Source organism: Podarcis vaucheri (assembly GCF_965113315.1).
Source record: "Podarcis vaucheri genome assembly, chromosome: 1".
NCBI lineage: Eukaryota > Metazoa > Chordata > Lepidosauria > Squamata > Lacertidae > Podarcis > Podarcis vaucheri.
Window position 1 is genome coordinate 48,711,892 of NC_138759.1, and position 24,727 is coordinate 48,736,618.

At 42.2% G+C, this 24,727-nt stretch overlaps 1 protein-coding gene across 3 annotated transcripts in view; it reads left to right on the forward strand.

The window, feature by feature from the left end:
* COX16 (cytochrome c oxidase assembly factor COX16) overlaps positions 1-24,727 on the forward strand; it is a 55,238-nt gene that overhangs the window by 14,981 nt on the left and 15,530 nt on the right. For 2 of the 3 annotated variants that reach the window (XM_082227398.1, XM_082227400.1), the window contains exons 2-3: positions 1,792-1,869; positions 22,843-22,905. In XM_082227398.1, coding sequence (XP_082083524.1) covers positions 1,792-1,869; positions 22,843-22,905 — 141 coding nt within the window. The remainder of the gene's footprint in view (positions 1-1,791; positions 1,870-22,842; positions 22,906-24,727) is intronic. The other variant, XM_082227399.1, reaches the window with a different exon arrangement.

Genomic DNA, 24,727 nt, shown 5'->3' on the forward strand with positions numbered 1-24,727 from the left:
AATTGAAGTATCCTCAGGCTCCTAAATACAAGGCTTGTGTGGGGAGGGCATGGCTATATCATCCTTCCAATTTCAACTTGGATGGTTTGATTTCCTGTCATACACGGAGACTTCTACTAGTCCTCTTTTTGTAGTAAAGGTTATACCAACCAGGCTTGTATTTGAAAAGCCAGTAGTGGTTTGCTGGTGAATTTTGGGGAAATGGCCTGAGTGTTTGGAGTTCTGCACGCTTGTTGTATATTAAAAGAGAAAGCTGCAGTATCTCCGAACAATTTTACACGTCACTTGGGAATACAGGCTAACTAATGTCAGTGTACTGGAAAAAGCAAAGATCACCAGTGTCAAAGCAATGATTCTTCAACATCAACTTCGTTGGACTGGTCATGTTGTTCAGATGCCTGATTACTGTCTTCCAAAGCAACTACTCTATTCCCAACTCAAGGCAAACCTAAAAAAATGTAACATAGGCACTGATAACTGGGAAACACTGGTCCACGAGCACTCCAATTGGAGAACAGCCTTTACTAAAGATGTCATGGACTTTTAAGAAGCTCAAACTCAGGGCAAAAAGGAGAAATGAGCTAAGAGGAAGGCATGCTTGGCAAACCCTCACCGTCATCAACTCCCTCCCAGAAACCTATGTCCCCACTGTGGAAGGACGTGTGGATCCAGAATTGGCCTCCGCAGTCAGTTATGGACTCACTGTTAAGACCATTTTCATGGAAGACAGTCTTACTTGGTTACGAGGGATCGCCTAAAAGAAGTATATTAATACAGAACTATGAGCATGTCATCTCTATGTTTGCCTTGGTATAAGATTTCAAAAATTGTATTTGCATTTTATGACAGAGAGAAATGTCACCTTCCTATAGATATATCAATTTCTTTCTCTCTCTTACATATTGCTCCTATTCATAAGTCTCGGAGGTTTGGAGCTATTAGCTATAATGAAGATATAGGTGCAGAAGGGACTGATTTATCTAGCCACATAATAACATACCATAGGATTCTGGTTCCAATCTGCTGGCTTGTTCCAGAAGCTTAATTGGGTCCTTTTCACCTTGGCACCAGAATGAGCCAGCTGAGCATTGTTGCTTCAATTGTTAAAAGTTTGAAAATGGTGAGAACAAGTCCCAGAGCTATGATGTTAAGGCTCCCTAAATGCTGTTAAATGCTGTTAAAGGGAAAAGGCATTGGGGGAGGTGAAACATACAGTCAGAAATATAATGGGAGGTAGGAGAGATTCAGAAAAACAGTCTTCTGAAGTCCTCTGTGCAAGAATGAGACATTTTTGCTATGTTTGTGAATGAAAACTAGTAGCCCCATCCATTTGACATGAAATGGACAGTCAATCAAGTTAGATTATCAGAAGCTAGAACAAATCTCTTTCCTGGAGCAGATTCTCCATGCACCTCTCTTATATGCCCATGCCTGCATCAATGAACAAAGATTAAGCTTTGACTTTAATATACGTGCTTTGGAAAACCGAGGGGCCATCATGGAATCTGTGCTAATGGGTCTGAGTCACTATTGTATTATAGCATGCTTGGCATTTCTTTAACACCTTTAGACTGTTTAAAACCTTTACATGCATTATCCTGAGAGTCCTTACAACAGCTTATGCCAGCAGCTTCTTGGCTTTGTACGTAGTGTTCTAGATTTTTCTTTCCTTCCTTCCATCCCAGTTATTTTTTCCTCTCGTGCTTTTTTGAAAGTGTATTTTAGCTCACAATGTTCTGGGTACTCCTTTGCTTCTATTCTGGTTATTTTTTTCTCTTTTTTATATTTCAGCTGCTTATAATTGGTGGGTCTTTTGGGCTCCGTGAGTTTGCCCAAATTCGCTATGATGCTCAGAAGCTCCACAGCAAGGTAAGCTGAATTATCCTCCCTTGTACTTGGAGAACACAAGCTTCAAGAGAACTAGACAAACTGTGTACACTGGGTTCTGCGAATCAGCACAGGCTTGCACACATACATGTATGGGAGCTGAAACATGAACACATACTTAACCCAGGTGCTATGGTTACTGAAAGTTGCACTCCCAGATTAGGCCAAAAAGTCTATTTCATAATAGCAGCAAACACTCCCAACATACAGCAAGCAAAGGCACAGCTTGGAAAGTTGGGCTTTAAGTCCTATTTTATTTTATTTTTTTGTAGAGCAACGAATCTGAAATCTGTTGCAAATTTTGTCAAACACTGCATTTTAAAAGGAAATTTCTGAACATCCTGGTTGAGGAGTTAGGCTTGAAATATATGGGCAATGCAATTATGAACTGAAGCTTCTGGCTTGTGCAAATTTCATTACAGATGAAATTCATTCACTCTGAGCACAACATGTTGATTTTCTTAGCATAGAACTTGGTGTGCCTATTTTTGTTTTCTTGGGTTCTATATATTCCCAGTTTCTGAGTGTAAATAACTGTGAAGTTGAATTTGCATTGCCTCAGCCCCAGTATCAGTGCATGGCATCTTTGGGTTGTCGCTGGCAGAGCACATTGCTGCTGAACTGACACTTGCCTGACCCACTGCCAATAAGTTTGGAGCCACCATATAAAAATCTCCATAACGCCCTGGAGCATCATTGCATTGGAACCACTGTAGGACATTTTAAATGGCAGTTCTAATCTGTCCAATGCTGATGCAGCACTGTTGCCAGGTGCCACTGCCAGGTAAGCCCACCAGACTCCTCTGGTGCAGGAGGGGAACCCACCTAAAGCCACTTTGCTGAGGCCCCCCTCAAACCTGGAACTTGGCCTGGTATTGACTAGGACATTTGCATTTTGCTGAGCTGTGTGTGTGCCCTCAGAGCATTGAGACCCCAGGCAGCTGCCCTTTTGGTTCAGTACGTTTAATTTCCTCACAGGCCACTTTCTGTGTTAAAATATGTATGGACTCTGTGCAGCACTGAGGAGGTAAAGTCTGAAGGATAGTGAACAAGAAATAAAAGGCTTGACTAGCTCTTTTGAGGTTTAGTTTTACAGGACTGGGCTGCCTTCAAAAAGTTGGAGAAGAATTCATAAAAATATTTCCTTAGTATCAGAGAGAAGCAAGGACATAAACAAGAATGGCATCTGTAATACTGTTTAGTCATGATTTTGGTCGCTGAGCAGATTGCATTAAACTGCTTCTTAGAAGTTGTTTGTAGGCTTGCATTGTGGAAGTTGCATTGTGGACTTGCCTTTATTTTGGTCTATTGGGCGGTGTGGCCTTAGAAGGATGTTGGAATATTATCTCCTGCTTTTTTAATTAAGGCAAATCAAAAACTGGAAAACAATGTATGAACTATAACTTCATGGCAGACTTTACAGTGGTACCTCAGGTTAAATACTTAATTCGTTCCGGAGGTCTGTTCTTAACCTGAAACTGTTCTTAACCTGAAGCACCACTTTAACTAATGGGGCCTCCTGCTGCTGCCACACCGCTGGAGCACGATTTCTGTTCTCATCCTGAAGCAAAGTTCTTAACCTGAGGTACTACTTCTGGGTTAGCGGAGTAATCTGAAGCGTATGTAACCTGAAGCGTATGTAACCCGAGGTACCACTGTACTTGTTTATTTATTACCCTGGCATTAAGGATATAAATCCTCCCCAGGCATCTTACAGAAACATTAAATTCCATTTTTAAAAAATCAACTAATAAAAAGTCATTGGGATCCTTCCCCACAGGTAGTTGGTGGCGGAAAGACCTGACAGGAGCAGGGTCAGGGATGGTTCAGTTGATACAGGCTCTGAAGTGATCTTTACCTGCATACATAGAATCTAGGCACCTACCTCAGACCTCTGGTCCATCGAATTCAGCTGGTACTGGCTGGCAGCAGCTCCTCAGGATTTCAGAGAGGATTCTCTCCTAGCCCTACCTAGACATGCCAGAAATTGAACTAGGGAGCTTTTGCATGTAAAAGATTCCCTCTTTTCCCCTACTTTCTTCTCTCTCTTTTGGAAATATTTCCACATGTGTATGTGAATGAGAGACATAGAGTAAATAACCAGTAAAGCAGAAGCAGACTTTACTATTGTCTTGTCTTGTCTAGCCAGGCTTCCTACATTTAATTGGCTTTTCAGTAAACTAATTGCAGTGACTTCATGCGGCAGGGGATTGATGATGATCACTGATCATTTTCCCCCTCCCTTCTTGTTAAGCAGGTCCAATAAGGCCGGCGTTCCAAGTTTAATGAAGATAAACCTTTGCTAATTTCTCTGTGTAAGTTGATTTGCAGAGAATAAATTCATTAGTATGGCAACTTGGCTGCACCCCCTAATTTATTTATTTATTTTTAAGAAAACTTGGCAGCGCAATTTAGCATGTACAAGGTTTGTGAGTGATACAGATACTTTCTTTGTGCTCATATCAAACAACAGCGGCTTATTGTTATTCATCAGAATTCTACTAACAAAAGTCATTTGCTTAATTTAAATAAATTTTGCTTTCAAGCCTAGTTCATTGCTGCACATCCCAGCTGATGGAAGGTTTAATGCAATTGCATAATTAATACTGCAATTTTTGTTTTTCCTTTCATGCAGAATTGGATGTTGATAGAAATGGCTTTGCTTCTGGTGAATAATCTTAGACTCTATTTGAGCCTTCATTTTGAACCAAGCTAAGAGAGCACAGCAGAGAGGAGTGAAGGGATGATATGCTTTTTAAAAATACATCATGGCTTTACTGAGTTTCCCTTTTCATGCAATCAATTACAGTGGTCCCTCTTTGGACACATGCGGAGGTGTTAGTGTGAGCCCAAGCTGTTGTACATAGATGGAGCCCCAGCCGTTCCCATGATAACGGTAGCTGGAGAAAATGTGGCAACGATGCTGGCTGTGTGTGTTGTTTTTGAATGTTCTGTGATCAAATCATCTAGCCTGTTTAAGGCTGTGGGATATTCAGGACAGATAAAACTTCTTAACACAGTCCATAGTTAAGCAGTAGAATTCTCTACCACAGTATGTATTGACAGTCACCAGCTTGAACAGCTTTAAAGGGGGGTTAGACAGATTCATGGAAGATAAGGTTTCTAGTCATTATGTAATCTCCAAGTCATGTTGGTAACCTCCAAAATCAGAGGGGGCATGCTTCTGAATACAATTGCTGGGGATCACAAGCAGGAGTGTGCTATTGGAGTTGTGTTCTGTTTGTAGGTTTCTCATAGGTAAGGTCGGAGAAGAAATTTGGTTTGCATTTTAATGCGAACACATCCAGTTCACACATCGCAAAACAGTATGTAAACAAAACGCAGCTATCCTTGAAAATCAGCACTTCTCTGAATTTAGCGTTCCAGTTCTCCAATAAAAAATGTCTGTACTAGGGCAATGCGTGCCATTAAATGTACAAAAATGCATTATATTAGGGAAGGTGCTTGCAAAAATGTGTATATTGGGTAAAATTGCACACGAGAAATGCACACTAAAATTAAAAAAAAAACACTTTTTAAGTATATAAAAGAATCTCAAACTGATGTGGAAATGTATCAAAATAAATTTAAGATTGGAATAATAAGAACATGAGCGAACCCAAAATTGACAGATAGGCCGATTCATTTTCAAAGATCTAGGTAGTCACTGTGAGAACAGAATGCTGAACTAGATAGGCCTTCAGTCTGATCCAGCAGAGCTCTTCTTATGACGGGGGGAGGCTCAAAAATTGTGTTCTATACAGAGAAGCTGAAATAATTTTAGATGAGATAAAGTGGCCTCAAAGTTCCTGCTGATATAGCTATGTGTTTGTGACAAATTCTCAGAATTGCTTTAATATGTTACCACCAAGAGCCCTTCTATATTCACACGAAAGCAGCTGCGCATTTGGGGTATATTTCATATTTCCTTGATACCTCTTTTTGGCCAAGGTCCCCAAAGCGATGATGAGATTAATAGATTTGTTACGATCTTCTCATTATCAGGGTTAGAATGCTGGAGTTGTACCCAATGCTATACTCTGAGTAGATCCATTTGAATTAATGGACCTGACTAACTTAGGTCCATTCATTTAAATGGGTCTATTTTGAGTAAAATATAGTTAGCCACATCAGGGTGTAGTAAATCCATGCTGGTACATGTACTTCAAACGGTTATATGAAGACTGAATGTTGGCAGGTGCAGCTTTTTCTTTTCTTCACCTGCATGAGAAGCTGTACCTCTTATGGTTATTATGTGCAGTATGTCCTTTTTTCTGTCTGGTCATCATAGCAACTTTTCACCTATGGCAATTGATGACGGTTCAGGCTAATTGTGATTCCTAAAAACTCCTAATCTTTGCCAGCCTCAAATGAAAAAGCCAGAATGCAGATAAAAAAGCCTGAATGCAGTGGTCCAAATATATACATATAACAATGTTGGGATCGAACAGCGGGAGCGCACCCCGCCGCGGGGATTCGAACCGCCGACCTTTCGATCGGCAAGCCCTAGGCGTTGAGGCTTTAGCCCACAGCGCCACCCGCGTCCCTGTTTGGTTAGATACTTTACAGTAATTACTTGTATCCTGATAGAATTGGATTGTTGTTTGTTTATTTGAACATACTCAAGGAGGCCTGGGCCTTTGGACTGTGTCATTTCAGCCTCCTCAGTTATTTTTTACCAGGCACTCCAGTGCCATTGTGGTGTCAAAAGACAACAAACTGTTCCAGTGTAGAGTAGGGCCGGCTACATAAATAATGGGAAGACTGGAAAATATATTTAAAAATGGTTTCAACTACAGAGGTGGTGGGTGGTGGTGGGGTTGTGCTTTTTTTAAGAGTTAGGTGCACATGCTACAGATACAATTGTGATGACCCAACAGATTTTCTCTTTAAAGACACTGCAGTAGATGAGACTTCAAGTTGCATGCTTGACGTTTTAAAGACTTCAAATCCTAGCAGAAAATGTCAGTGAATTTTTCATACAATTACGCCGTTTTTGAAGAACAGAAGAAAAGAAGGGAAGTTTTGAAACACTGCACTGTGTAACATTTCCTCTTTCTCGGCCCAGGCCTCGAGGGCATTTTATTTTAAATCCTGCACTTCAGGCTATTTAAGTGGTTTGTAAAAGAACAGGTATAGCATATTAAAGAGGCTTTGCAAAGGCACCTTGAGGAATTGTCTTTTAATATTTTAAACATAGGTGTCTTACTTTTCTTACTCCCCTGCCCTATCTACCTCCATTACGTTCAGGATGAGTCAGCCGGCTCTTCAGCAACAGAGTTCCAGTTCCAAAAGAGTTCTGCATTTTTCAACAGCAGTCCTGCTTTTTTACACAATAGAGTATATGCCAGTCCCAGAATTTTTAATTGAAAAAGTAGTAAATGGATGCTCTAGATAATTAGGATATTTTATTTCCTCTAAACCCGTGGTTCCCAACACAGGGCACATGCCCCACAGGGGGGGCAAAGTGATTTATAAGGGGGGCAATTTGAGAATGAGTTATTAACAGTGAATAGCCTTTTAGGCTTCCTTCACGTGAATAGGAGCTCACTTTTTGAATAATAAGAATTATATTTCACAGGAGGAGGCGCAATCACGATTTTAGAGATTCTTAGGTAGGGCATGGCCAAAAAAAAGGTTGGGAACCACTGCTCTAAACTAAGAGCTTCTTTTATATTCACTTGTTAATTTGAGAGGGGCACATTGTTTCACTAACTGTGTCCCACAGTGCATGCTCTCTCTTTGCACCCCCATGGCTTCCTTTGAACTCTTCCTTCTGTTAACCACCCCTCCAATCAGGGGGCACATGGGGAATGAGGGGGAAACCCAGTGCACTAGTGGGTTTCATTGTCCTGGCTCCTGCAATTTCCATGACTACATAGGCCAAAACCAGTGTTACTTCAGTTAGCTTATTTTATTTTATTTTATTTTATTTTATTTTATTTTGATACTCATTTAAATTGATATTATTTGGTTGCTTATTTGTTTTTGGTTGCAAGCTGTAGGAGTTGTAGAACCGAAGGACAGGATAACAAATAATTATACATAAATTCATATACAAATATGAAACATTATAGGATAAATTCTCAAGTGTGTGTATTAGTTAAATAAATAATTGCTATTTAAATTTAATCATTTAAAATTGCACACATAATGGTGGTATTATTCAGATCTCTCTCATGTTGGAATTCTGCCTGGGTCAGAGGAATGTGCCACAGCGTAGGCACCGGCAGATATTCCTGTCGACCTCCCCGCGTCTCCAATCTGCTGATAAGCAGGCGAGGTCCCGGCGATTCATCTCAGATGTGTGAGAGGAACACACCGTTCTTCGTCTCTCCCCTTTGGTGTCCCCCAGGAGGGGAAAGAAGCAGACAGAAAACTATTTACATCTTTTTTTTCTGTCTCTCATATCAGTACAGAGAAACATGTCTGCACTCGACAACAGCAAGAAGAAACTCCACCCATGTACTTCCAGTACGGGTCATATGACACACACACTGAGCTAACATCCGGTGCTCAGTACAGAATGGACTGCCCCTTTGTTCCCATGGCAACAGTCACAAACATCCTGTCTGGCTTTCCAGCCACAAGCAGCTGACTGAGCTGCTGGAGCCTTTGCTTGCTGCAGCATTGGTGCTTTATGGTAACATACTCCCCCTAAAGTATCAATGCGTGCTGCGAGCAAAGCGTCATCCAGAGAAGAAAACAAACAGTTGTTATACTTATAACATTCCCCTGTTGTTTCAGTTCCACCCTTGGAACTACCCGCCACTGGTTTAACCAATGTACCTCTCTGGTTGTGTGACTTCACATTTCCTTGGTTAACAACTCTCTGTTGTGCCTTTGTCTCTGACTCAGACACAGCTTCAATCTGTCCTTGATCGTTTACAACAGCAACATATGCAAGGTTAGCAAACTCCTTTGAATACCTCTTGGGTGGTACACCCTTCGTTGCTCTCTCAGACCTACGTAAGAGCTGCTGCTCTTCTCTGCTTTCTGGTTCAGCCTCTGAACTCTCTGGAGAACCAGTAGTAAGCTTAATCAGTGGTTTATCCTCCTTTTCTGAGGGTTTAGTCATTATTTGAGATTTCCTCTCAATGACTGTGACAACTGAGCTGTCTGAGCTATCGCTGTCATCATCAGTACCACTGAACTCAATAAGATCAAACTCATCATCATCATCATCAGAATCATCTGTGGAAAAAGTTTGAACAATCACTCTCTCCCGTTCAGGAGCACTTTCTAGAAATTTTGTGAGAATCACCTGACCAGATTCAGACAAAATTACTCTGTAGAGACCTTTTTCATAACCTACGAAGATGCCTCTGGCATTCTTTACCCCACTTGGAGCTTCTGTTCTCACATGAGACCCGAAAACCTTAAAATAGGCAACAGAAGGTTTTCTCTTAAACAGCTTCTCAAAAGGAGAACATCCCAACTCTGTTGAGACTTTTCTCAACCACACATGAAGATAGGACGCTAAAGATTCGGCCCAATAATCATGTGGTAAATGTGAACTCAGCAATTGCGCATGCATCCCCTTTTGCAATTCTTTGTTCACCCTAACACAGACACATTTCTTCCATGCTTCTTCGGAAGTAGCAAGTTTGTGTCTTATCCCTTTCTCATCCAGCAACCTCTGGAAATCCTGTAAAAGAAAAACTGGCTTGTCATCTGTGAAAAGACAATCAATGTTAGCATCATGCATACTTTTAACCTTGTCACAAAACTCCTGAAACTTTTCTAAAGTTTCCTGCGGTTTCTTCATCATATAAACCCAAGAATAATTAGTGTAACAATCAACACACAAAAGGTAATATTTTGCACCGCCTCTAGATGGTTCTAGAGGACCAATCACATCAGCATACACCCGCTGAAAAGCTCTGTGGACCTTCTTGCCCACCTTCTTGGTGCTCACACTGGTCACACCTGCAAGAGAAATTTTGTTAGAATCAGAAGTATTACATTTCATGTAATCACTTTGATCAAAAGTCAACAAATACAGTCCATCTTTCTCTTTGGCAGTAAGAAACAGTTCTCCATCTTTGTAGATCTTGCATCTTTTAGCATCATAGTACAGTTTTAGTCCCTTCTTTGCAATCTGCGAAGCACTCAGCAGACTAAATTTCAGTTCTGGAACCAGGTAAACATCGCTTATAGTCAAGTTCAGACTCTCAAGATACACAGTTCCAATTCCGGTCGCTTCCAGTTCTTGACCGTTGGCTTGTTTCACAGTGAAGCTTTGCTTCTTCAACGTCGAAAACAGTTCTCTGTGTGGGCAGAGATGCTTCGTGGCGCCCGTATCGATTATGAATGCATTCCCAACATCTGGCGTGGTTCCTTTCGCCATCATAGCCTTTGCAGGTTTCACCTGGCACTTGGTACGGCTTTTGCTTGACGCCTCAGGCTTCGTAGAGCTGTTCTTGGCTCCTTTTGACTGTCGTGGCTTCTTACAGTTTCGCTGTAGATGCCCAGTCTGTCCACAATTATAGCATCGGACGGCACTCAATGCTACGGCATGCTCTCCAGTAGCATCAGCAGTGGGAAGATTTGAACTCTGTTCTTGCCTCCCTCTGTCTTTCACTTCCAGTGCAGCAAGTCTGTCGTGTTCGTTCAGGACGACGGCAGACACTCTTTCCGCGGTCAGATCCTGAGCAGGTAGCGAACCAAGCTGACTGGCAACAACCTTGTAGGTGCGGTTCAGGCTGTTTATCATCATGAAGCAAAACACTTCCTCCTGTAGACGAAAATTGCGTTCCACCATCTGTTGACGTAGAAACTTCATCTCTGTCAGGTGCGCTTGAACATCTCCATCAGGCGCTAATCTCAGATTGGTCAACTTCTCAAAATACAGCAACGCTGAAGAACCGGCATCTCTCTGATGCGTTGTACGCAGCGCGTTCCAAACCTCTTGCGCAAATTCCAAATGCTGTATATGCACAAGCTGCTCATCTGAGACACACAGAATTATTGCAGTCCTAGCCTTCACATTCTGTGACTCCCAAGCACGCGTTGGTGCTGCTGGGATGGGATTTTCAATCACCCCAAACAGTCTCTGATTCTGCAGCAGGGCCTTCATCTTTACAAACCAAGATGAATAATGGTCATTGGTCAGGAGGGGTGGAGAAGGCAAACCTCCCCCCTTCTTGGCATCCATTTTGAGTCCTTGCATTGACTCTGAAACACAAGCCTCTAAAATCCAATAGCTGGCTTGTTTACACTCTTGACACCTGGCAACTCTGACACTGGCTGCGTTGGAAAGTCCCTTCCAGCAGTTCGTGAGGACCTAGTCATAACAAACTTTGTTTTCGCCTCTCTGAAGCATAGTCTGACTTTCCAGCCCTCTCGAGTAACTTTCCATTTCTCCTCTCTGAGGCACAGCCTTCTGAAGGACGTTGCCTAGCAACAGCGCATTCCTTTCCTTGGACAGGAAACCACAAAAATGCCTGGTATGCAGGCCTCTTCTAAGTTGGAGCTGCTTTCCCACGCTCGCTCTCCGTGAAGCAGAGAATGAATCATTCTGCATTCACGCTTCTAAGCCCTTAAAAGTCTCATACCTTGAGCATTGCCTTGGCTGTCAGCTTCTTCTGGTCAGCTTCTGGCTGCAGAGAATCAGCCTCTCAAATCAGGCTTCCATGGAGCAGAGGAGGACAATTCCCCAGCCTCATATCCAGATGTCCGATGGATCGAAGAAAACAGCAACCATCCGAAGGCTGCCACTGTTGGAATTCTGCCTGGGTCAGAGGAATGTGCCACAGCGTAGGCACCGGCAGATATTCCTGTCGACCTCCCCGCGTCTCCAATCTGCTGATAAGCAGGCGAGGTCCCGGCGATTCATCTCAGATGTGTGAGAGGAACACACCGTTCTTCGTCTCTCCCCTTTGGTGTCCCCCAGGAGGGGAAAGAAGCAGACAGAAAACTATTTACATCTTTTATTTCTGTCTCTCATATCAGTACAGAGAAACATGTCTGCACTCGACAACAGCAAGAAGAAACTCCACCCATGTACTTCCAGTACGGGTCATATGACACACACACTGAGCTAACATCCGGTGCTCAGTACAGAATGGACTGCCCCTTTGTTCCCATGGCAAGAGAATGGAAATGCCTAATAGATGCATCCAGAGAGAGAGATTCGGCCACCTTCTGGAGACTGGTAGCAAATGGAGTGCGACCTACTTCCTCAGAAGTGGAGTATACTATACCTGCAGGGACTTGGGAGGCATTTTTTCAATCTTCATATTCAGCTCTGCCTCTGACACAGCCACTAATACAGTGTGCGGCAGATGATGAGTGGCCTCCGGTGTCGGTTGCGGAGATTAGGAGGCTTATTCAGGCACTCAAATACAGAAAAGCCCCGGGAGCAGATAACATCTCTCCTGAACTTCTCAAAGCCAATATTGACTGGTGGGCCCCAGTCCTTGCCACCCTTTTCACCAGCATAGATCAAACAGCAATAATACCAGAGGACTGGGGATTGGCAATCATCGTTCCCATATTCAAGAAAGGCTGTAAACTTGATCCAGCCAATTACAGACCAATCAGTCTCTTAAGCATCATCAGCAAACTTTATGCAACTCACTTACGTGAAAAGTTTGCGGACTGGCTAGAACAGGAGCACATCCTAAAGGAAGCCCAGGCTGGTTTCAGGGCACATAGATCAACTCTAGACCAAGGACTGGTATTGCAACATCTAGTGGAGAAATACACCTCAAAGAAAGGAGGCTCTCTCTATGTAGCCTTTATAGATTTCAAATCAGCCTTCGACTCGATACCCCGGCACAGACTTTGGGAAAAACTAAATGTCACAAACATCGATAGACGTCTTTTGCTTCTTATCCGTAGACTACATGAAAATACTCGGATCCGTGTTAGATGCGACCGTTATGGGAACCTATCAAAGGAAATCCAAAGTTCCCATGGTGTCAAGCAAGGCTGTGTTCTTGCCCCTATTCTTTTTAACTTCTATATAAACTCCTTGGTCGGAAAGATGGAGGAAGCAAGTACTCACTCCCCAAATCTAAATAATACACCAATCCCGGTCCATTTGTACGCGGATGATGCGGCACTTATTTCCTTCTCTTATGTGGGTTTAAGAAAACTTTTACGAGCTCTTACAGAGTATTGCGAAGCTGAACACCTAATAATAAACTACACCAAATCAAAAATTATGGTGCTCTCCAAGAGAAAACTCCGACATAAATGGAAAATTAATAACCAACCTATTGAGCAAGTAACATCTTTTAGATATCTTGGAATAATTTTCGATGAGAAGGGATCTTGGTGCCATCAGATTAAGAATTCCATTGTAAATGCGCAAAGATCTTCCAGAGCTATCATAAGATTCTTTTATAGAAAAGGAGGTCAATATGTTCCCGCTGCCTCCCAGGTCTTTGTTGCAAAAATACTTCCACAATTGACCTATGGCACCCAGATATTTAATTGTCAAAAACTCAAGTCCCTGGAATCTGTACAAACTAAATTTTATCGTTCCCTACTAGGGTTACCTACCTGTGTCTCTAACACTGCCGTTAGGCTGGAGGTTGGCCAACTCCCTATTAATGCCAGGATATGGATCCTGAAGATTCATTTCTGGCTAAAACTCATATTTTTCCCAGTGGGAGTGGCTCCATTGACTCTACTAGACCCGTTCCAGTCTAAATGGAGATTGTCGCTCTATGAAAAACTGAGGGGCCTGGGGCTTTCCTCACAAGAACTTATAGCCTCAGGCTTTGAAAAGGCTAAAATGATGGTGAGCCAGCGAATAGGAGATGTAGAGCCTCAGGACCATATGAGCAAGATAGATAAATATCCAGCTATCCAAGATTATGGAAAAGGGTTTAACCTAACCCCATATTTGATGGACCTACAAATCGCAAAATATAGGCAGGCGTTTACCCTTACTAGATTTGATGTATTGCCATCTGCCTTACTAAAGGGCAGATACGAGGGCACACCCTATGCTGAACGAGTTTGCCCATGTGGTCCGAAGGAGGTGGAAACGGCTTCACATGTGCTGTTACACTGCGACCTTTACGGGGATATCAGGTTGCTGTTTATCTCCCCTATCGTTCAGAAATTTCCAGGTCGATCTGAATCTCAGCGGCTGAAAATCCTACTAGGAGACAAAAACCCAGAAGTAACATCGAAAGTGGCCAAGTTTTCTGCGGCCGCGATCAAGCGGAGGGCATTAGCTGTAAAAAAGTAAAAGATCTGACCCCTGGATAAGCCCCCCCCTTCTTTTTAAGCCCATACATATACTGTAGTGCATATATGAGTATGTATATGTGTGTGTGTGTGTGTGTGTATATGTGCATTGTTTTTATGTATAATTTTACAACTTTTAACTGACACCACCATTCCCTTGTAAATTATTGCTGCCTTTTATGTTTTTTTTTTTCCCCTTTCTTCTGGTCTATGACCGTAATAAATTTATTCATTCATTCATTCATTCATTCATTCTCCCCTTTGGTGTCCCCCAGGAGGGGAAAGAAGCAGACAGAAAACTATTTACATCTTTTATTTCTGTCTCTCATATCAGTACAGAGAAACATGTCTGCACTCGACAACAGCAAGAAGAAACTCCACCCATGTACTTCCAGTACGGGTCATATGACACACACACTGAGCTAACATCCGGTGCTCAGTACAGAATGGACTGCCCCTTTGTTCCCATGGCAACAGTCACAAACATCCTGTCTGGCTTTCCAGCCACAAGCAGCTGACTGAGCTGCTGGAGCCTTTGCTTGCTGCAGCATTGGTGCTTTATGGTAACAGATTTTAGAGATTCTTAGGTAGGGCATGGCCAAAAAAAAGGTTGGGAACCACTGCTCTAAACTAAGAGCTTCTTTTATATTCACTTGTTAATTTGAGAGGGGCACATTGTTTCACTAACTGTGTCCCACAGTGCATGCTCTCTCTTTGCACCCCCATGGCTTCCTTTGAACTCTTCCTTCTGTTAACCACCCCTCCAATCAGGGGGCACATGGGGAATGAGGGGGAAACCCAGTGCACTAGTGGGTTTCATTGTCCTGGCTCCTGCAATTTCCATGACTACATAGGCCAAAACCAGTGTTACTTCAGTTAGCTTATTTTATTTTATTTTATTTTATTTTATTTTGATACTCATTTAAATTGATATTATTTGGTTGCTTATTTGTTTTTGGTTGCAAGCTGTAGGAGTTGTAGAACCGAAGGACAGGATAACAAATAATTATACATAAATTCATATACAAATATGAAACATTATAGGATAAATTGTCATGTGTGTGTATTAGTTAAATAAATAATTGCTATTTAAATTTAATCATTTAAAATTGCACACATAATGGTGGTATTATTCAGATCTCTCTTCCCCTTGTAGAGTGGCAGGGCCCAGATCCCAGGCTCATGAAAGACAAGAAGCAAACCGGTGGCTGAGAGTGAGGGGGAGATGTTGGACAGGAGGAGAAGCCTCTGCTACTTACATCTTTTCAGAGTAAAGCATTGATTTTATTTTTTTACAGTCATTTGAGTATATGTAGTAGGATGCCTTAGGGGTTGCTTGCTTTTTCTTTTTCCATATATAGCTGAGGTAGGAAAGAAATCCATGAAACGAATGCACAGAAAGGTGCAATAGGTTCACACAGGCTAGACTTCATAGCTTAACACGAGGGAGTTGGATAAGTTCTGTAGCTGAGCGTGACCAGAGAAAGGTGATGCACTGTGGAATTTGTTAACATTTAGGACACATTCCAAGGCTTGCCCTTCTTTTTCCCTTGGAGGACTTAGGTAGTGGAAAAACAATTCATCCTGTACTTCACAAACAATTTTAATTCTCCTTTACTTGCTTCCTGAACAGATAATAGAAGTGATATTCTGAACCTCACATCATGAGTATTTGGGATAGCTACTGACAGCTAGTAAAATTCTATTGAATGAGAGTGTGAAAATGATATGGAGTGCCTTTTGGAAGATTAAACTTCTATTTAAGACCTCACTGTGCAGGCAGTTTAAAGACCACATTTAGCCATTGCTATTTATCACTGAAAATGGGAGAATGCAGAAACCCACGAGGGAGTGGGTTGTATTGTATTCTGAACACAAAATTCAGAGCACGTTTTGATGCTTTATGAATGAATGTGAAAATGGGTGTGCTATATAAAACAGTGGTGGGGAACCACCAGCCCATGGGCCTAACAGGAGCCTTAATTTGGCCCACGAGGTCATTTCCCCCAAGGCACACCCACTTGCCCTACACTTGACACCATATACTGTATTTTTCGCTCTATAAGACACACCAGACCACAAGACGCACCTAGTTTTTGGAGGAGGAAAACAAGAAAAAAATATTCTGACTCTTAGAATCCAGAACAGCAAGAGGGATCGCTGTGCAGTGAAAGCAGCAATCCCTCTTGCTGTTCTGGCTTCTGTGATAGCTGCGCAGCCTGCATTCGCTCCATAAGACGCACACACATTTCCCCTTACTTTTTAGAAGGGAAAAAGTGAGTCTTATAGAGCCAAAAATACGGTACATTGTCAGGTGTTGAGCAAGTAAATATGCAGTTCCTTCCAAAAGTAGGGTTTGCAGTTTGAAATCCACCCCCTGGACAAAGTAAAGTCTTCATCTGATGGCAGTGGCTTTGTCAGGAGTTGGGAAAGGTGAGGATCCAGCCTGCGATCTGGAAAAGATTCCCCACTCCTGCTCTAAGGCAAAATGAAAGAATCAGTAAATCCTTGAGGAAGTTATGAAAGACATAAGGAAGAACACTTACTAGAATCAACGGCAGGACAGACTCGAGACTCAATGAAAGTCTTCACTGGTATACAACTTTAGTGGTGTGAAACGATTCTCCTCTTTGGATATGGCAACATAGCAAAAGGAAGGGGAGATGGCAAGGCCACTTTTGCCTGCTGGGCAATTTATATTGCTTTGGGGGAAGATAACCAAAAGGAAGCTAAAAGCTTTGCAAAATGAGATGGTTGTTTCCTGGTGGTTGCAAATAATGGTAGGTATCGGGCATGCTCTGTCTCCGATATTTCATTGATCAAGAGTGGATATGTGAATTGATAATCTTTGTCTTTTGACTCAATAAATTGATCGGCTAATTTATAGTCTCCTGAAGCCAATCTCTTCAACCACGTCAATGCCGCCTACATAGACGCAATTATCTGAGAGGTTCCCCAGATTCAAGCCTTGAGTTAAAAAGCACACAGTAAAAGCAACCTCTGCTGGAACCAAGATTCACCGTGTATGCTTCCTTTCATGATTGATGCCGGGACAAGGAAAGAAATTAACTTCTTTTCCCCTCTCAGGATGAAAGCTGAATTCATTTTATACTTGGTGGGTTATGACAGGAAAGGGATCTCCATTTGTAAACAGTACCGTTTATAAATAATTATTTCTGGGGTGAAAACAACTGTTCTAAATGTACTGGAACTGTCTAGCAGCGTAAATTAGTTTTGTAGCCCATAAAATCCTGCAGTACAAACATTTGTTCAGTTATTGCCAACCTCTGGGTAGAATGTGGCCGGTTTTACCTGACAACAGTCCAAGGTCCACTAAAACGTCTTGGGCTGAGGGATCTGGTTAGGAACTTGGGCACACAGTTGACCTCCAAAGTCATGTTTCCTTCTTCTTTTTGTAATATGTTATGGGGTCAATATCAGCCAGGCCTTAGACAAAGCAGATTTTGTTTTACTGTGAATCTCAGTCCTTTGGCCCAGAAATTGTATCTATAAATACATAGTGGGTATGAAATGTTTCTGCAACACAGGAATGAATTCACTGCAGTGGTTGATAGAGATGGTGTCCTAAGCAGGCGTGGGGGTGGGGATCCTCAAACGTCAAAGGATCTTTTCCTCTTATTTCTGATTGCTGAATGAAACTGACATTGCCAGTCTGCTTTGGAGACCTGCACTCTATGCTAGCCTTACTCCCCCACCTTTCTTCCTTATTCTTTCTGAAAACAGAGAGTTGTATTTCTGCAGTTCAGATCTTGCTTTGAAACTAGATTATTCTTGGACCAAAACGAGCCATTGTGGTGATTTAACTATCATAGGGTATATATAGCAGTAATATATGCAAATTTCCCCTTCATGGATCACTGCCTTGCCGTGGCGAAGGGGCTTGAAGAACTCAGAGAAGCTATGAACTACGCCGAGCAGGGCACCCAAGATGAACAGGTCATAGTGGAGAGTTTTGACCAAACGTGATCCACCTGGAGTAGGAACCGGCAAGCCACTCCAGTATCCCTGCCAAGAAAACTCCATGGACAAAGACAACAGGCGTATAAAAGTTATGACGCTGGAAGATGAGCCCCTCAGGTCGGAAGGTGTCCAACATGCTACTGGGGAAGAGCGGAGGACAAGTACAAGTAGATCCAGAGCTGATGAAGCGGCTGGGCCAAAGCCGAAAGGACGCTCAGTTGCGGATATGCATGGAAGCGAAAGGAAAGTCCAATGCTGTAAAGAAAAATATTGCATAGGAACCTGGAATGTAAGAACCATGAACCTGGGTAAGTTGGAGGTGGTCAAAAATGAGATGGCAAGAATAAATATTGACATCCTGGGCATCAGTGAGCTAAAATGGACGGGAATGGGCGAATTCAGTTCGGATGACTATCATATCTACTACTGTGGGCAAGAAACCCGTAAGAGAAATGGAGTGGCCCTCATAGTCAACAAAAGAGTGGCGAAAGCTGTACTGGGATGCAGTCTCAAAAATGATAGAATGATCTCGATACGAATCCAAGGCAGACCTTTTAACATCACAGTAATCCAAGTTTATGCACCAACTACTGGTGCTGAAGAAACTGAAATTGACCAATTCTATGAAGACTTACAAGACCTTATAGAAGTGACACCAAAGAAGGATGTTCTGCTCATTATAGGGGATTGGAATGCTAAAGTAGGGAATCAAGAGATAAAAGGAACAACTGGCAAGTTTGGCCTTGGAGATCAAAACGAAGCAGGGCAAAGGCTAATAGAGTTCTGCCAAGAGAACAAGCTGGTCATCACAAACACGCTTTTCCAACAACACAAGAGACGACTCTACACATGGACATCCCCAGATGGGCAACATCGAAATCAGATTGATTATATTCTCTGCAGCCAAAGATGGAGAAGCTCTATACAGTCAGCAAAAACAAGACCTGGAGCTGACTGTGGCTCAGATCATCAGCTTCTTATAGCAAAATTCAAGCTTAAACTGAAGAAAGTAGGAAAAACCACTGGACAGGTAAGATACAATCTAAACCAAATCCCTTATGAATACACAGTGGAAGTGAGGAACAGGTTTAAGGATTTAGATTTGCTGGACAGAGTGCCTGAAGAACTATGGGTGGAGGCTCGCAACATTATACAGGAGGCAGCAACTAAAACATCCCAATGAAAAAGAAATGCAAGAAAGCAAAGTGGCTGTCCAACGAGGCCTTACAAATAGCGGGGGAGAGAAGGCAAGCAAAATGCGAGGGAGATAGTGAAAGATACAGGAAATTGAATGCAGATTTCCAAAGAATAGCAAGGAGAGACAAGAAGGCCTTCTTAAACGAGCAATGCAAAGAAATAGAGGAAAGCAACAGAATGGGAAGAACCAGAGATCTGTTCAAGAAAATCGGAAATATGAAAGGAACATTTCATACAAAGATTACCATAATAAAGGACAAAAGTGGTAAAGATCTAACTGAAGCAGAAGACATCAAGAAGAGGTGGCAAGAATACACAGAGGAATTATACCAGAAAGATATGGATGTCTCGTACACCCCAGGTAGTGTGGTTGCTGACCTTGAGCCAGACATCCTGGAGAGTGAAGTCAAATGGGCCTTAGAAAGCACTGCAAATAACAAGGCCAGTGGAAGTGATGGTATTCCAGCTGAACTGCTTAAAATTTTAAAAGATGATGCTGTTAAGGTGCTACACTCAATATGCCAGCAAGTTTGGAAAACTCAGCGGTGGCCAGAGGATTGGAGAAGATCAGTCTACATCCTAATCCCAAAGAAAGGCAGTGCCAAAGAATGCTCCAACTACCGCACAATTTCACTCATTTCACATGCTAGCAAGGTTATGCTTAAAATTCTACAAGGAAGGCTCAAGCAGTATGTGGACCGAGAACTCCCAGAATTGCAAGCTGGATTTAGAAGAGGCAGAGGAACCAGAGACCAAATTGCAAACATGCGCTGGATTATGGAGAAAGCTAGAGAGTTCCAGAAAGACATCTACTTCTGCTTCATTGACTATGCAAAAGCCTTTGACTGTGTTGACCACAGCAAACTATGGCAAGTTCTTAAAGAAATGGGAGTGCCTGATCACCTCATCTGTCTCCTGCGAAATCTCTATGTGGGACAAGAAGCTACAGTTAGAACTGGATATGGAACAACTGATTGGTTCCAAATTGGGAAAGGAGTACGGCAAGGCTGTATATTGTCTCCCTGCTTATTTAACTTATATGCAGAATTCATCATGCGAAAGGCTGGGCTGGATGAATCCCAAGCCGGAATTAAGATTGCCGGAAGAAATATCAACAACCTCAGATATGCAGATGACACAACCTTGATGGCAGAAAGTGAAGAGGAATTAAAGAACCTTTTAATGAGGGTGAAAGAGGAGAGCGCAAAATATGGTCTGAAGCTCAACATCAAAAAAACGAAGATCATGGCCACTGGGCCCATCACCTCCTGGCAAATAGATGGGGAAGAAATGGAGGCAGTGAGAGATTTTACTTTCTTGGGCTCCATGATCAGTGCAGATGGTGACAGCAGTCACGAAATTAAAAGACGCCTGCTCCTTGGGAGAAAGGCGATGGCAAACCTAGACAACATCTTAAAAAACAGAGACATCACCTTGCCAACAAAGGTCCGTATAGTAAAAGCCATGGTTTTCCCAGTAGTGATGTATGGAAGTGAGAGCTGGACCATAAAGAAGGCTGATCGCCGAAGAATTGATGCTTTTGAATTATGGTGCTGGAGGAGACTCTTGAGAGTCCCATAGACTGCAAGAAGATCAAACCTCTCCATTCTGAAGGAAATCAGCCCTGAGTGCTCACTGGAAGGACAGATCATGAAGCTGAGGCTCCAATACTTTGGCCACCTCATGAGAAGAGAAGACTCCCTGGAAAAGACCCTGATGTTGGGAAAGATGGAGGGCACAAGGAGAAGGGGACGACAGAGGATGAGATGGTTGGATGGTGTTCTTGAAGCTACTAGCATGAGTTTGATCAAGCTGTGGGGGGCAGTGGAGGACAGGGGTGCCTGGCGTTCTCTGGTCCGTGGGGTCGCGGGGAGTCGGACACGACTGAACGACTAAACAACAACAACAACAATATGCAAATTTCCTTATTTAAAATGTTCTGTACTCACGAGGTTTGTCTTTTTTTAAAAAAAAATTAACTGTAATAACAAAATTTTATTTGTGGCCTGCTAGGCCTCTCCAAAATCTGGTCTTTAAAATAATAAATAAATAAATAATCACTTTCATTTAACGATCACTCATCTGGTTTCTTGCTGTGATTCTGTGTGTCATCCTTCACTTACTGAGTCACATGAGAGTAGGGCAGTGCTTCCTAAATATAACTACTTATCATAGTTGTATTCTAGCTCTGAGATGACAATGTGGAAGGGGAATTAAGCACAGGTGTCCTCTCTCTCCTTTGAGACAAAGATGGAATTGTTAGGATCACAGATGTATTTGAAAATAGCACATCTCTGCCCCACAACATACTCTTTGACTATTGCTAGAGGCTCAGGGGGAGATTGGCTCCAGACAGTGAAGATGAAGAGTACTCACAGTACCCTAAAGTTCTTTCAAAAACTAATGGCAATAAGGCACCGACCACAGAAAGAGCATTAGTGCTGTATTGTATGCTATTAGATGTCCCAAATGTTTGGGAAACCCTAGCTTAAGGCAATGTCTGAGAGTTTTGAACTTGCTAAACCTGGAGGGTATTCTTTTGGTGGTGGGTTTTCCTTGGAGCTAACTGTTGGGCAATCTTACTTAATTCTTCAGAATGGCTAGGAAATACCTGAAAAGAGAGCATGTCCCCCATTCTTCGCTAAGGACAATGTAATTTGGGAAACTGTAATTTGAGTCGGAGACTCTGATCAATAGAGAGACTTAAGTTTTAAGATTCTGTAAGCTAAGTACATCAGGGGTTAGGGCTGCCTCTCTGTCCAATTTAGCTGTCTGTTAGAGGGTCAAGCTGTGACTCCACCTGTGTTCAACCTGTATATAAATAAAATATTACAAAATAGCATAAGCCTCTAGTGATGTCCTTCCAAGGGAAACCAAATCTGAATGAACACTGTGCTGCTAAAAGGAACTATTCAGCCCTAGGAGACGTTGGAGATAAATCCGAATGGTCGGTTCATTGTTTGAATTTCATTAGCGCTGTGTTTGAATGTGAGAGCTGGGCTTTTCTTCCAAGTCTCTAGAATGCCAGTCTGCAGTTTCCAAGGTGGATTCCCAAAGGGAGGGTTCTTGCATTCATATTCCTGGTGTGATCCATTCTGAGACACTGAGTTTAAGCAAGCCTCTTGCAATCTTAAATTGTTTAGTTTGTGATCAAAACTGAACTAAAGGAGTTCATTTTCATTTTTAGAAGAGACAGGTAATTGTGTACATGTCCCAGTTTCCTACTTTATGAATGGAAATGTATGAGAGACACCTTCAATGATCTGTTTTTCATATGCAGATCATCTTTTCCCTTCTACAGTTCTTTAGACTTAAAGTGTAGTACCATCAAGGTGAAAGGCTGTGGATTTTAAGTGGATCATTCTTTGCAGAAGTCTCTCTGCTTCAGAGATATTGCCAGAATCTACTGTGACAAAGAGCCAATTGGAAATGCAGTTCTTGATTCTTCTCCTATGCAGAGGAACAGCACACTGCAACAGACTGGAGGGGATATTTCCTGTTTTGAATGTTTTTTTGAAACTTAAATGTACAGTGTTTGATAGATATTTTCTGGTCTTTTTGACTTGGCAGATTGATCCAGCTCTGGCAGAAAGAATCAAGAAGAATAAAGTGACTCTGGAATCGGAATATGAGGTATGGTTCACTGCATGTTCTAGCACTGAAGGCTTTTCTTTGCTACCCTTCACTAGTGATAATAATGGTGTTTCTTCCCCTAGCTAAAATTAAAACAGCCCTGGCTTTGATTCATGGGCATCCAGTAAAAGCAGCCTTTGCTTTTGGATAGAAGCAATATTTGAGAGTTCAAAGCCTTTTATAGCACTCCTCTTCTTTGATGTCCGCCTGCCAAATACAACACTGCAAATACATTTTAACTGCTCCTGTGGTTAGTCTATAAAAGATTTGCAGGTCTGACTGGAATGTGCAGGAGTCTCCATTTATATTGCTAATATTATAATGGGATCCATGTGGCTAATTGCAAAACCATATGATTGCTTTAGTGACACTGGCTGTTAAATAATTGTTCTCTCAAACCACTTGTAACATTTCAGGTTTTCTGGCTCTCTTTTACAGCATTAAAATATATATATACCCTTGCAAAGAAATGTTTTTCATTTCCTTGGGAAATGTTTGGTGGCAGTTGTGGTGGGGAGATATGTAATGATTAGACTATGGAATGAAACATTAATTTCATCTCCGTCAGGAGAGGCTTCCATAATTTTTTTCGTACTTGACTATAGCTCAATCTCACCCCCTCCCCCAAATCGCTAGTATGTTACAGGTCCCAAGGAGCACCAAAGAGGGTTGGGACCAATGTAGATTCAGCCCTCATGTGGTCTTTGTGTATGGTCTCTGGTGCATGTTAATACCAGTTGCTGGGGAACATGAGTGAGAGAGTGAAATTGTGCTTATGTGTTGTGGGTTTCCCTTAAGCATCTGGGTGGCCACTGTGAGGAAAAGGATGCTGGACTCGATGGGCCTTTGGGCTGATCCATCAGGGCTCTTCCTACGTTCTTAGGCATTTCCTGTAAATAACCCTTTCACTTCGATCTTTACTATTCACCTTGGTGTAAAAACAAAAGCCCAACAATAATCCTTGGAGGCATGCTTAAAAATGCACTTCATTCTGCATCGTTTGGGTGACAGAAAGCATCATTCTTTGCAAGTGGAATGAAATTGTTTGCCTCAAACTCATAACTTAAAAATCCATTAACACACAATTCTGTTGCCTTTCGAGAGCCTTTTGTCTTCTATAGTCCCTTGCTGGTTATTGTAACTCTGCTCTGATTTATTTATGTAAAGAAACCATCATATAATGCAAAGAAGAGGCTCTCTCCTTTACACTTGACACACAACTCATCTCAGAATTGTGTGCCTATTTGGATATGCGGTACTTTCTCCCCACCAGGTTTTAGTAGCTGCTTGAAGACCAATATTTAGATTGCCGGAAATGGTATTGGGTCTCATGGGAAATTCAGAAGTAATGACACAAAAGTGGCACAGAGAAACATGAAATTTTAAAACATTAAATCTGTTCAGATGATGCTTGCAAGAACTGTACTAGATGAGGAAGTGGCTGAAAAAACCTTCTGCTTTGCCTGAAAACCCACTGAGGCCAAATCCAAACAACTCTTGTAGTGGAAGGGAATTTAAATTGTCTCGGTTTTGAAAGTACCTTATAATCAATGGGGTTTAGCTAAATACATGTACACGGAGCTGTAAACTCACAAGGTGTTGGGCTTCTTTAATTATGCGGCTGTGTAGAGGGAATTCAATCTAGCCAGCAGCTGGTAGTGGAGGATTTTCTATTAAAAAAAATTTTTTTTTGATCCAGCGCTACAAATAGTGCTTTTCCAAAAGAGAATCACAGAACACAGGGCTGAAGAAGCTTCAGCTGGTTGTTGGACATTTGGGAAGCGATGCACAAGGCCCCTGTTGACCAAGCACCCTCCTTTCC